Genomic DNA, 13,554 nt, shown 5'->3' on the forward strand with positions numbered 1-13,554 from the left:
ACTTTAAAATTATGTAATATATTATATATGTATGAATTTTATTTATTTTTTAGTTTCAAAATGTTAGAATTATGAAATTTTTAAGATTAGATTATCATTATTATTATATTAATTTAATTAATTTTTAATAATATTATTATTTATTATATCATCTGATTCAACCAGTTGAATCGTGAACCTCTCCTTCTTCCAGTTCATTGTCCAATTCGATTTTTACAACCAACAAAGTATTACTTAATTTATCGATCATAATGAAATATAAAATCCTATTTTAAATCTTATATTATTCATTTTTTTAATATTAATTTATTTATATGATAAGTTTACCCATTTTTAAATGAGGGATTAGTTCCACCCTTTGGATAGAAGATTGTATAAATATAATTGTATAATTTCATCTATTAAAACCCAATGAAAGATTTATATCTATATACAAGTGTAAAATTATTTCTATGAAGTTAAAAAAGACAACCATGCACCAAGTTAATTTTCAGTGACAGCTTCTGCTGAACATCCACAGTTGAGAACAAGTCTTATATCAGGATCAGTCAGTGCACATTCCTTGGCAAGAAAGGTGGTCGGCCTTTACAGATTTGTTGAAACTGAAATCATCAGTGCTTTGAGATATATTTTCCTTTACTGCTATATATTTATGTAGTTTGTATATCAATTAGCACCCCTCTTCACGAGAGATTATTATGTGCGAAGACCGGACACAGAGAACTATTCAATTCTGTCTCTGTTAACAGAAAAAAAAAAACGGACGATTCTCTGTGTCCAATCTCCGCACGTAATAATTTCTCTCTCTTGAGACCTGCATTGTCATTACGAGTTCATCAATTGCTGCAACTAACAAAAACTATAACTTGATCTTTAACATTCTCTGCAATTATGGAGAAGAGAGAGATCTTATACCTTTGTGAGGTTGTTCAGGTTTTTACTCTTTGGAAGAGGTAGACTTTTTTTAAAAATTTCTTACAGAATTCCCTTAGTAGCGACAAAGACATTCACCAAACCATACATAAACAAAACGTGAAACTGTAGATCCAATAATCACGCTCATAATGAAGCTTCAATAGTCAGACCTTCTCAAGAGAAAGTCAAATCTTAATACATATAAAGATCACCTAACTCATTAAAAAATAAAGAAAAAAAAATTGGTTCATAATATCCTGATCAAACTTTAATTAGAATTGAGTTTCAGATCCAATTCATCACAAGACTTTAAAAAAAAATCTAATTAAATTAGAAATCAAGCCGATCATTCTAACATAAGCTAAGAACAACTAAGCCAAATTCAATCCAATTTATCACAAACACTTGTACACAAATCTCCCAGCAAAGTTCACAAGTATGGAAGGTTTTCCTTGCCAAGTAATCAAAGACATTCTTGTTACAAAGCCTTCCAACACTTGAAAAAAAGCAAAAATAGAAAGCAACTCAAAGTAAAGAAGTAAGATGAAGAAGCTATACAAACAAAAGGAATAATCAACACCTCCAACTCTTCAGATAGCACAACTAACTTATCTTAACCATCATATCTCATTCATATATTCATGAGAAGCAAACCCAGCCAGCAGTCAAAAGTACAGGAAATGATTAGGAGTTCAGAGGATACACTGCTAAACTGGTATGACATCGATATTTGAAGTGTCCTCGCATCGAATAATAATGCCGTCGAGGCTTCCGGGCAATATGCACCTTGCCCATTGGCAACCAGTGGAGAGTGGCTCAGATGGGGGGACAATCATCAGCACATTCTCATTCCTCTGAACAACCCCCATCACACTTACAGTGCTCCCCTCCTTGATGTAACTAAAAAGAGAACAAAACAAAATTTGAAGCTCTTAGGTGCTTATTGGCTGTTCTTATAGGATTTAACTTTGTAGAGTTTGAGTAAGAATTAGTAAAAATCTTGTAAATTCAGATATAGTAAAGCTTGAAAATATTAAACTTTGAAAACCATTTGGTATGAAAAATGTTAAATCATGATAAATCGTAAAATACTATCTGATTATTTGTTTCATAATTTAAGATTTATGAGGGTGAAACCCTCAAATGCATTAATTTTTGTGAAGGGTGGGATTCAGGTTTATTTAATAATGATGATGAAAGAGGATTTACTAAAACAGTAGGATTTCAATCCTTAACGATAGAAACTGCAGAAAGATTGGCCTGCTTGATAGATAGCTTTTACCATGTATGATAGATGTTTTTTTTTTTCCCTTTTTTTTGGGTATTTGAATTCATATTTGAATTTCAACATGAAGAAGCATAATTTTACAGTTGTCAACATAAAGCAAAACCAAAGGAAAATATGAGAATTAAAAATCTTTATCAATTTCAAGATTTGGGGAATTTGGCCGAAATCCCAATTAAGGAAAGCTGGTATCTAAAGGTACTGTGTTTGCCAGATGTAAATAAAATTGAAGTGGAAGCCAAATGTTTTTCAAAGATGACATTTTTTTGCATCTTTATACAAATAAATGCATGGGAACAAATCATAAATAGAAATTCACTTAGTTTTGATGAAGATTGTGAAGATATTGATTAACCCGAAAAAAAAAAAAAGATATAAGATGATCATTCTCAAGAAGGCTATTATGGTTGACGATTGAAAAAACAGCTCCTACAAATAGATTAAGGTCAGCAAAAATGAAGTGGAGAGAAAGAATTTAGAAAGCCAACTATTAAAAAAAATCCAACAAGGAAAAAAAATAGCAAACTAAGCTATTTATTTTGGTTTGCAAGTCTATGGGAGCAAATTAACAATGATGATTCAGGATTTCTATTATGATGATAACTTGCATTTTCTTATGGTTTTCCCCTACAAAATTTATCTTCCAACTTTCAGATAGCAAACAAAATTTCAAGCTCAGAAATGAAATGAAAAACTAATGACAAAAGATTACCCTTCCTTTAAGCGCATCATGCGATCATCACTAGAAAGGTTCCTCTCCCTCAGCCATCTGAGGAACTCAGGTGACATGTCCTTATTGTTTGCATTTATGTCAACAACAATGGATTCATCGACATATGGCGTCACCCTTGCGCCATAACCAGTCTTGACCAGCGCCCTTAACCCAGATTGGAAATCAGAGATGTAGAAATTGACAACATGCCTCTGTACAAATATATTAAGAACACTATAAGGATGCATCATTCCATATAAAACAATTTCCATAACTGGTCCTCATTAAGTGCACAGGAAGATAATCTCTATGAAAATGACAGTTCTGCTTACCTCTACCGATCTTAATCCCCATGTTAATCGGCGGTGCTGAGGATTAGCGGCCTTCGAATCCCAACCCCTATATTCATATAAGCTTGTAGATGTGTACACGCATCTAGGAACCTTCTGAAATGATGTTTCAAGAGGGACATTTCCACAGGTGACAACCTATAAGAACTTGAACAAGTTGTAATATGTACAAAGTGAAAGTTCATAAATGTACATTTGTAGACACTAAGGTTTCGTTTGGGACAGCTTTTTTGTTGCTTTCTAAAACAACTTTCTAGTATAAAGATTTCTTGAATTAGAAAATTTTATATTAGAAAGTTATTTTAAGAAGCAGTACAAAAGCTGCCCCAAACGAAGCCTAAAACAACCAGTTCATAAAGTAAAAAAAAAAAAAAAAACAGTTCATAACATCAACATTATGAACTCAAGTAAAGTGGTACACATTACCATGAGGATCAAAAGTATGCAGAAAAAAAGAAATTCTGCAGCAAGTAAAAAGTATTGAAGTTTCTTTAAAATAGTTTAACGAATGACATACCCCAGAGACCTTGACATATTGACCATTCTTTGCTGTTCTAAGCTCTGCATCAGGATATCTAGCAATGAATCCTATTATGGATTTTCTTCCCAAACAGTGATTCCACAAAAAAAGTGCTGCAACAGCAGCAAAGATAACCACAACAACAAGAAGAAGGATGGCATTGTGAACAGCTCCAAGTATAAATCCGCCAGCAATGAAGCCCATCAAAAATAAAAGGATCACCGACCACAGTATTGGCTTGGGCAAACTCTTCTTGAATGAATAGTCATCCTCCTGACTAAGCTTTGTAACCATCTGGTTATTTGCTAGGGATGAACTCTGTTGCTTGATTGACCCGGTGGAATCCAATGGACCAGATACTTTTCGAGGAGCACCAGAAGAATTCAGCGGCCCGGAGGAAATAGGGCCAGATGTGATGAGGCCAGTAGTTGGAAGCACCGGAGGAAGGGGACCCGAATTTTGCCTAGAACCACCAGATTGGGGACCAGAAGATTTCTTCACTGACTCTCCCTGTCTATTAAGAGGTCCAGAATGTGATTTCTGCCGGCCTGAACCTCCGGTGACCATTGATGATCCAGACCCTGAAACTGCAGCAAAAAGAAACACGGAAGGGTTAATAACTAGATCAAACAAAGCAATTGAGCATCAAAGTCCACAAAAGTGAAAGAGAGAGCTGGGGGTGGATGCACCTCCAAATGATCCAGTCCTAGAGGGAGCATTAGCGATAGGTCCAGATTTCCTGGATCTGGAGCTATCAACAGGAATGTCAAACATTTTCCCAAGTTCACCGGATTTTTTGATGTCGCCGCCAGTGTATGGCATGGCTATGGAACTCATTGCCGGGGCCTTCTCTTTTGGTTGCTCTGGCCTGCCCGAAACGTACAGGCCATTGCTGAGCTGATGTGATGGAAACCTTGAACCCATCAAGTTTCACTTTCAAATATCTCAAAAAAAAAGAAAAAAAAAAGGTTAAGTTTCTTCTCCCCAAGAACAAATGTTATCGTCTCATAGAGGAATGTAATTCAATCTTCCATTTTACACAGCACAGCTTGGCAGGGGCAATGACTAACGAATGTTTACACCTCAATAATCATGTTGTTAAGAAGAATAAGATAATGAAAAACAATACAAAAAATTGTAAACAGCATTTAAAATGCTAAAGGCTAACAATGAAGGAAAGAATAGCAAACCAAAAGGAATTTAAAATAAAAATTTATAAACACTAAAAAAAACTAAATTTTATTTTTTATACAGCACAAACAAAAACAATTAAGAGCATAAAACAGGATAATAAACAATAGTATCCAACTTATGCTGTCAAACACTATTACAAAAGAAAATTTAATGACATTCGCAATCGATATCAATTTTATAAGTAGATAAAAGTAGTAAAACAAGTAAAAATCTTCATAACCCAGTCCTCGAATATCATCGGGCAAAGGAGTTGAAGTGAGATTAATAAAGAATAGGCCACTTTTCTAACAAATTTTGCAGCAAAAACAAAATGCTACTAATGAGGTTTCTCTATGAATTTATCATCAATTAGTATGCTTAACTTAAGTATTCTCCATTAAAGATCCAAAGTGGACCACAAAAGCATATAATGGGAAATTAGATGCATTAATCTCCATCAGCCATTCAACCACTTCTATTGCACTGGTCCTCCATTCTTCATGGCTTGTTAATGTCTTAAACATAGCATGTACATATTTTGAAGTTTAGAATTTCATAATTTCTCCAATCGGCATTTCTCAGAATTATATGAGAGAATTATCCTTTTAGCCTTTTTTTTTCTTATCTTGCATGAAATTCTACATCTTATTCTCTCACAGGACCAAGATAGCTTGAGTATACAATTTCGACCGAAGAGAAGCAAATAAAATCTCTAAACCATGCCATTATACATACTCTCTAGCCCATGTATGAAATCTGAATGCTAAAGAAGAAAATTTTGCTATCATTCTATTGACTTTTACCTAATCTTAAATTAAAATTCTATCTTTAAATATTTCAGAAATAAAAGCTCATGTCATAATCCACTTGATTCTTCTATATCAGCAGGTTAAAAGAAGGAACAGCAGACTCCCCCGAAAACATCATCACTTACACAAACTATTTCTCGATAAGAACCAACAAAAGATGACTAAAACTCAAAATTAGAAGACATTAAGGAAAACTAAATAAAACTCAAAGGTAGAGAATCAAATCCAATAATTTGGGCCTTTCAGATTCAAATCTCAGCTCCAATTCCTATAAAAATTGAAAATAAGGTGCCATAAATCTATATATTGCCACATTCATAAAACCTAGTCATCCTAAGAACTAACTTTCACTGTGAAATTCAATGAAAAATTAAAACAAAAATTAAACCATTTGAAAAAATGAACTCAGATCTCCAACTAGCAGCAAAAGAATCACATAATCAAGTAAACTCCAAGCGCTCTTCCAAATCTGCCGGATTTCATCACAACCAACCGCGATTTCCTCATCCAGACCACTAAATAAAGCGCCCAGATCCCAAATCACGATCCCAAAAAAATACCCGCATTATCTTTTCTGATTTCCACTCCAACTACTCCGCAAACTGAACAAAAGCCCATATTTCCACACATTACCTTCGCAAAACCTCGCATTTGTCCACACCCGAACCTCAAAATGGTATAAAAGTGAGATCTGTGCCACCATTAATTAAAAATAGAAGCTCAGAGGTCTGGATCAGAACAAGAAACCATGACTCTGATACTCCTCACACAGAAAAATCCAAACACGGAAAGCACATATGGCGGCAAGAACTGAGATTTGCCTTACCTATAGAGGCCAATGGGTGTAGAAACGGCAGATCAACGAGTATTAACCGATTCTCCTTAATCTGCCATCGATCACCATCAAGTGTAAAAAAGAGAAATAGGGAGAGCTCTGCGGTCGCTTTTGTTGTTTTCCTCTAAAACCTCCAAAAGAAGAAAGACAGCAGAGAGGACACTGGTGGAGGGACTACGAGGAGACAGTAGAAAACCAAGAGATCATGGAAAATAAAAACGGTTAAAAACTTTAAAAGTTTAATTGACTTAAGCTGCAATCTATGCCGGTTTAATTCCCCATTTTTAATATAAAAATTACATTCATACCACCTAAAATTTTATTATTTATAAAACTAACACCTTCTTACATTTATTTTTCAAATTCTCAGACATAAACATCAAAATTCTTAACAAAATTTGATTTATTATTTTATCTAATAACCTAATTCAACACAAGATTATTAGAGATCTTCTCAATCTTTGATAATTAAAGTTATATATTTTAATGATGGTTTGTACGACATATATTAGTCTTGTTGATGATGACTGATACGTTATAATGAAATTATCTTGCTTTGGCACGAATCTCGATGCAAAACCCAACCCGAAAACTTCAAAAATTAAATCCGGAAGCACCCGAACTCCGATTTCAGCGAGCTTATAGTCAAACTGAGCGTCTTGGAAATACGAACCCAACAACACCAAGTTCAACCCAATACAAGCCCAAATGAGTCCGAATCAAGGACCCGAAGCGTTGTTAGAAGGTTCAAACCGCAATTTGAGTTACCAAACGGTCTCTGATTTTAACGAGCTTATACTCGAATTGAGCGGCTTGACGAGATGAATCCAACGAGACCAAGATCGTCGAATTCTGACATCATTAAGACCTTCAAATGTCCAACTAACAGTGTACGATCGAATGGTTCAATATCGGCCGTCCATTCAAACCACTCCCTATTCGCCCATGATCTCACACCTATTTACAAGCCATGCCACTCCAGAAAAACTATAAATAGAGCCCTCATTCTTCACGAAGGGGACTCAAGTGAAGAGAGAGAAGAAGGAAGAGAAGGAAGAAGCTCCTCCTCGACCACCGCTGGAGTTTTTCTCGCCACCTGAAGGCGCCGGAACTCTGCCGGATTTTCGGGAAACGACATGAATTTGCAGAACTTTGTAACTTTGTGAGAAGTTGATTGTAAATTGATCGTCTTGATTTGTAAGACGAATCAACATTTGTACTTCAAACAAACACTAGTGGAACTTTACAACTGGGCGAGGCCCCGTGGTTTTTTCCCACTTTCGGGTTTTCCACGTAAAAACCTTGGTGTTCATTTCTCTTTTCTGTTTGTGTGCTGAATATTCGTGCAACGCTCGGACGCGAATTCATAAACTCTACCGTCGCGTATATTCTAGCCCGCAACAATGACATATATTGTCATTGGCATCAAAGGTAAGTGTTTGGCTTATTAGTGACGGTGAGTATTAGTTTATTAGTAATAGCAAGCGTCAGTCTTATTGGAAACAATGAGTGTCAGCCATATTGATGATTATGACTACCAAACTTATTGGCAATGACAAGCATCAACATTGGAGTTCATGACAATCGTAAGAGTTACAGCTAAAGATAGAAGTTGACCATGTTTGTGATATTGGGCATCAATGTTGGTGTTAGCAAAGGGTATCGACTCTAATGGAGATAATGAACATAAATATTTATGTTGACGGCGAACATTAGACAATAAGCATTAGTGTTAGTGCTTACAATTGGCATAAATCTTATTCATGGTGATTAGGATTAACGCTGATATCATCAACGAGTGTCAGTCTTGTTGGCGATGATATTCATCTATGTTGGTGTCGATGATGGGCATAAACTTTATTGACAACAACTGGTGTTTATGTTGGTGTCGATGATAAGCGTTGAAGTTTGTTGGCAACGGTGGGCATCAGGTACTCGCACACATGATATCCTTCTCGTTTCATCATCCCACATTCTCCAAATGCATAGAAGTTTAGCCTATTTACATATTTTTAAGGAAAAAGTATTTTGATCATTTTGACTATAAATATGAAAACTACATGAGACTGTTTATGTTGAATTTTTTAACAATTTTTTTTTTTTTTGACAATTTAAGCATTTAAATAATGTTTTAGGCTAATTAGATTTTAATGATAAGTTCATTGAAAACACAATCTAGATTATCATAAGCCTATTTCAAAATTTACTTATTCAAATATATATATTAAGATTCATGCTTGATCTAACAATCAAATTTTAAATATTATTTATATAATTGCCCCTTATTTTAAGGAAAAAATTATTAGGTCCAGACACCTGACGTAGCTCTACATCCGGACGCCAATAACATGTTGTCACGTGCTCTTACTCTTTACTGCGTGGCCCGACGACCCGAGCCCGGTATTACTATGTATTGACTGATTTGTGCAGACCAGGGTATTGCGGGTTATTGCTCGGCAATAACGAGAAATATCAATATGTCAAGACCAATATCGAGCAATACCGAGCAATATCGAGCAATACCTAACAATATCGAGCAATACCTAACAATACCCCGGTTTTGCTAGGTATTGCTCGGTTTTGCTAGGTATTGCTTGGTATTGGTCTTGACAGAGCGGTATTTCTCGTTATTGCCAAGCAATACCTAGCAATACCGAATAATATCTAACAATACTGAGTAATACCTAGCAATACCCGAACATAGCAATACCGGGTTCCGACCTGGGTCGGGTCGTCGGGCCGCACGATAAAGGATAATAGCATATGACGACATATTATTGACGTCCGAATGTAGAGCTACGTCCGATGTCCGGACCTATCACATCTATACTGTCTTTATGTAGCATTACCACTTCGCCATTTGTTCAACCTTTATCGCTATGCTATCTGATCCGGTTCAAAGTAAATACAAGAACCCGTAACCGACACGTGTCAATTCGGAGCTCAGTGCTCAAATTCCTGGGCAATCCGAATGGAACGATTATTTATCGTCAATTATTTATTTATTTTTTTGAAAGAATATAAATATATTTTAAATATTCTGTTAGTTAAAAGTAAGAGATAAAAACCATTTAAAAATCGATAAGCATATGACTATCGTAAAGTTCACTGTTTTTTTTTAAATTTAAATATTCATGAAATAATTTCTTTCATAACTTCTTTGTCCTCCTCAATTATTTATTAAAATTAAAAAACTGTTTGATAAAAATACTTTTTTAATTGTATTTTTATTGTTTTTAAAATTAAACTATTAGATAATTTGTATTATGAAAGTAAATTTTATTTATTTTAATTATTCAATTAATTAGTAATTTTACTATGAGCTCATTAGTGATTTTAGTATGAATAATTAAAATAAATATTAATAAAATTAAGCAATTATTCTAATATCTAATCATAAATTAAGACATGTAAGACATTAGTGATTTTACTATGAGCTCAATAACTATTAAAAAATAATTATTTTGACTCATTGAATATCCAATCTACAATAAATAGGGGATAACTTGGAATCCCATACATATGAAATTTGGAGTGTCAACAAAATTGATTCAATAGAGCTAAAATTTGGCTTCATTTGGGACAACTTTTGATCACTGCTTTTTCGCTTCTTAAAAAAAAAAAATTCTACATGAAAACAGCTTTAGAAAGCAGTAAGAAAATTGTCTCAAACTAAACTTTAATTGCTTGTTGAATTCAAACCTTATGAGACACAAAAAGATGAAAACATAGCGGCCATATCATGCTTAATGAATTCTCATATGAATACAAAAGAGACAACCAACGTCTTAAGCCAACTTAAGATTTGAATAATAATACAAACAATTAATGAACACTTGAATGACATAAAAATAAAAGAAGACAAAAATTAAACCCAAGGGTGAAGATTTTAAGCATCATGTAATGCCAAGCACACTTAAATACATTAGGCTCCCAAGACTCAAAGATATAAGAATAATACTCATCATTCATACCAACACAAAAAAGATATTAATCTGAAGTCGCAACATAACAATGGAAAATCACACCAAAATGCATCGAAGGGAATAGCTAAGACTGCCCATCTGTCAGCCAAGACAATAATCCATAAAAACAGACTTAGGAGCCTCACAAATATGCACCCAGTTTCTTGATAAAACTTAAATGCCATGAAAAATGATAGGTTAATGTGATTATGAAAGCCTAAAGTTCTAAGAGATTGAACTTGGTTATCAATTTTAGTAGCTCTTAGAAAATCAATCTCCTTGTAAATGATAATAAAATTGGTCTATTCAAGAATCTTCTCATTATATTTGAATGAGTTTCCATCCCACAACATCAACTAAATAATGAAATAGAACAATATGCATGAAATATGGACCTTATTAGAGAGATCAAACTATTTCTTGAGCCAAGAAATAATATTATTAACCACCTTAATAATGATAAAAAATAGCAAAATGTTCTCATACTTTTCTAGTAGTGTTGGAAGGTAGAAAAAGAATGATAAATCTATTCAAAATCACTATAGGATTGACATTTGGAGACAAGAATGAATGCTTAAATTGCATGCCATTTTCAATAGAATGAAGCTTTTATTCACCATATGAAAAATAGATGTGTAAATAAGGATCGAAGTAATTTAATCATGTCTACAAAGAAATTCTAAATTAGTCAAACTAATAATTAGCCAAATAATTTTGGAGGAGAATAAGTTCTTCTGATTTATTTCTAAAATATTAGTATATAGCTTCTTGATTATGTAGTTGTATATGTTATAATTTTATCTGATTAAAAATTTACAATCTTCTTTATCTTATAGTGAAATAGGCACTACTTGAGTTGATTATGTCTTCTTTTATATTATATTATCTTATAAATGTCATCAATCTTTGCAAAGATTTTAGATGAGTTTTGTTTCATTTCATCCTAACCTAGTGATTTCCCAATGAAGAAAGACTTCACTTTACCCTTTAGAAAAGGCAAATCCCTTTGGGTTCCAACTACATAATAGTGATAAGTCCATAGAGGTATAGGAAATTTTTGATCATCCAACTGGATGCCTAAGTTCTAAAACCTTCTAACATAAATTAGTAAAATTGACTAAAAAAGGATGAGATTATTAGAGCTTTACTAAAAAATTATTGTGCCTTCAACTTAAAATTTTACATTAGAAGGATGTTCAAAGTAGGCATCACTCATAGACATCTTTCAAGGGCCAAAGATTAGAACTCAAGATTATCACATTCCTTGTTGTATTCTTTCTTTGAAAAATATGCCTGAAGTACCTTTTTTTGGATGAAATTCACCCAATGAGGGATAATATCTTACATTTATAGAATGTTTATTGAAGTTAATGTTTATGATATTGATTTGATAATGAACAATTATTCAAATTTGATTTGAACTTATGTTCAAGCCTCATTCACGTGAGATGATATTCTAACTAGAAAGTTCATTTGTCTTTCACTATGGCAATCAAAAAACATCAACGAAAATGACAAAGTGTTAAGGAGAAGAGGAGTTGGGCAGCTCAATGGGAAGGCATTGATAAGACTGGCCTGCAACAACTGTGCGGTAGATCTAAAAGACAAAACTCAATGGGAAAGACATCGATGGGATTCGAGACGTGTGAAGGAGAAGAGGAGCTCAACGGTATGACTAGTGGTTTGTGTGGAGGCAAGCATTAATGGGACCGTGACGAACTCCTTCGACGAGAATGACGAAATTTAATTCAAACCTTAATTAGCCGGTGATCAATCTATTTGAACTCAATTATATACATGTATTATATATGTTGAGGAGATGCCAATTACAAAGTTAGCTGGTGATCAATCTATTTCAGTTAGTTGGTGGAGGTTGTCCATTAATTAATTTAGCTTGTTCTACAAGTCACTAATGGCGTGATTATTAAGTAAATAATCTTTTTTGGTCAAAAGATAATATTGGCTTCAGTGTGAAGGAAAGGATGGTATTTGTGTGAGTACTATAGAAACAAAGACAACAGAGGCCTTTATAATCATCATAGGCATATCTATTTTTAAAAGAAGCTTTAATTTCTTTTTTAATGGATATACTTAAATTACTTCAAAGAAATCAATCGAGAAGAATGTTAGATTTATTTCCACATGCATTTCATTTGCATTTATATTAAAAAAAAATTATATTAGTAGCTGCATGCATATGTATATATTAGGTATATGCATCAATGTATGGCAAAAATCTGATATGCATCCGACCTAAAATTTTTGGGTTCAGATCAACCTGTTTAAGAAATGTGTCATGTTCAGGTTTAATTTTTCGACCCGATTAAATATCAGGTTGGGTTTGGTTAACCTGCAAACCAGAACACAACCCGCTTGACCCATCCATACGCTAGCTAGGTCTCATCTTGCCCGACGTGCTCGATGCTCTCGCTCGTTGCTCGCTGCTCACCCTCGCGCTCTCCTTTCTAGCTAATGCTCACCCTCACGGTCGTCCGCTCTCCCTCACCCTCTCCCACTCGCTCCCGGACTCGCTTGCCCGCAACTAATTAGCAAGTCGAGTCATGTCAGCTCGCACTCTCTCACCCTCGACCCATTGCACTCAATCGGTTAGCGGGTCAGGTCGGATTCGGTTCTAATTTTCAATCTATTTGGACAAACGGGTCAAGTTCACGTCGGTCGTGTTAAGAGCGGACAATTTCCGATTTAACCCAACTCCAATTCAAAAATCTTTTTTGACACCCCAACATTAGAGTACGAATATCTTAAAACATCAATAGTTGATCAAAACTAAACGAGCAAGCTTGAATTGAACTAAATGAACTATCTCATACTGGAATTAACATTTGATCAAGCCAATTTATAGCCAACCCTAACATGCAAATGATTCTGACCAAAATTTGAGTCGCGATATAGTCAAATCAGATCATTCACAACCAGAACTATAAACAATAAAACTAAAAAAGAAAAACTAATTGGAACTATTCACCTCT

General features: G+C 34.2%; 1 protein-coding gene across 1 annotated transcript; it reads right to left on the minus strand.

Annotated features, from left to right (window-relative positions):
• Window positions 1–1,245: 1,245 nt before the first annotated feature.
• LOC110113239 (uncharacterized membrane protein At1g16860) lies at window positions 1,246–6,791 on the minus strand. The gene is made up of 6 exons (XM_020845723.2): window positions 6,591–6,791; window positions 4,472–4,726; window positions 3,780–4,369; window positions 3,245–3,400; window positions 2,913–3,124; window positions 1,246–1,815 (listed from the first exon to the last, which is right to left on the minus strand). Exons 2-6 carry the CDS (start codon window positions 4,704–4,706, stop codon window positions 1,623–1,625), a joined length of 1,386 nt encoding a protein of 461 aa, XP_020701382.1. The 5' UTR covers window positions 4,707–4,726; window positions 6,591–6,791; the 3' UTR covers window positions 1,246–1,622.
• Window positions 6,792–13,554: the final 6,763 nt, after the last annotated feature.

Source organism: Dendrobium catenatum, unplaced genomic scaffold, assembly GCF_001605985.2.
Source record: "Dendrobium catenatum unplaced genomic scaffold, ASM160598v2 fragScaff_scaffold_1638, whole genome shotgun sequence".
NCBI lineage: Eukaryota > Viridiplantae > Streptophyta > Magnoliopsida > Asparagales > Orchidaceae > Dendrobium > Dendrobium catenatum.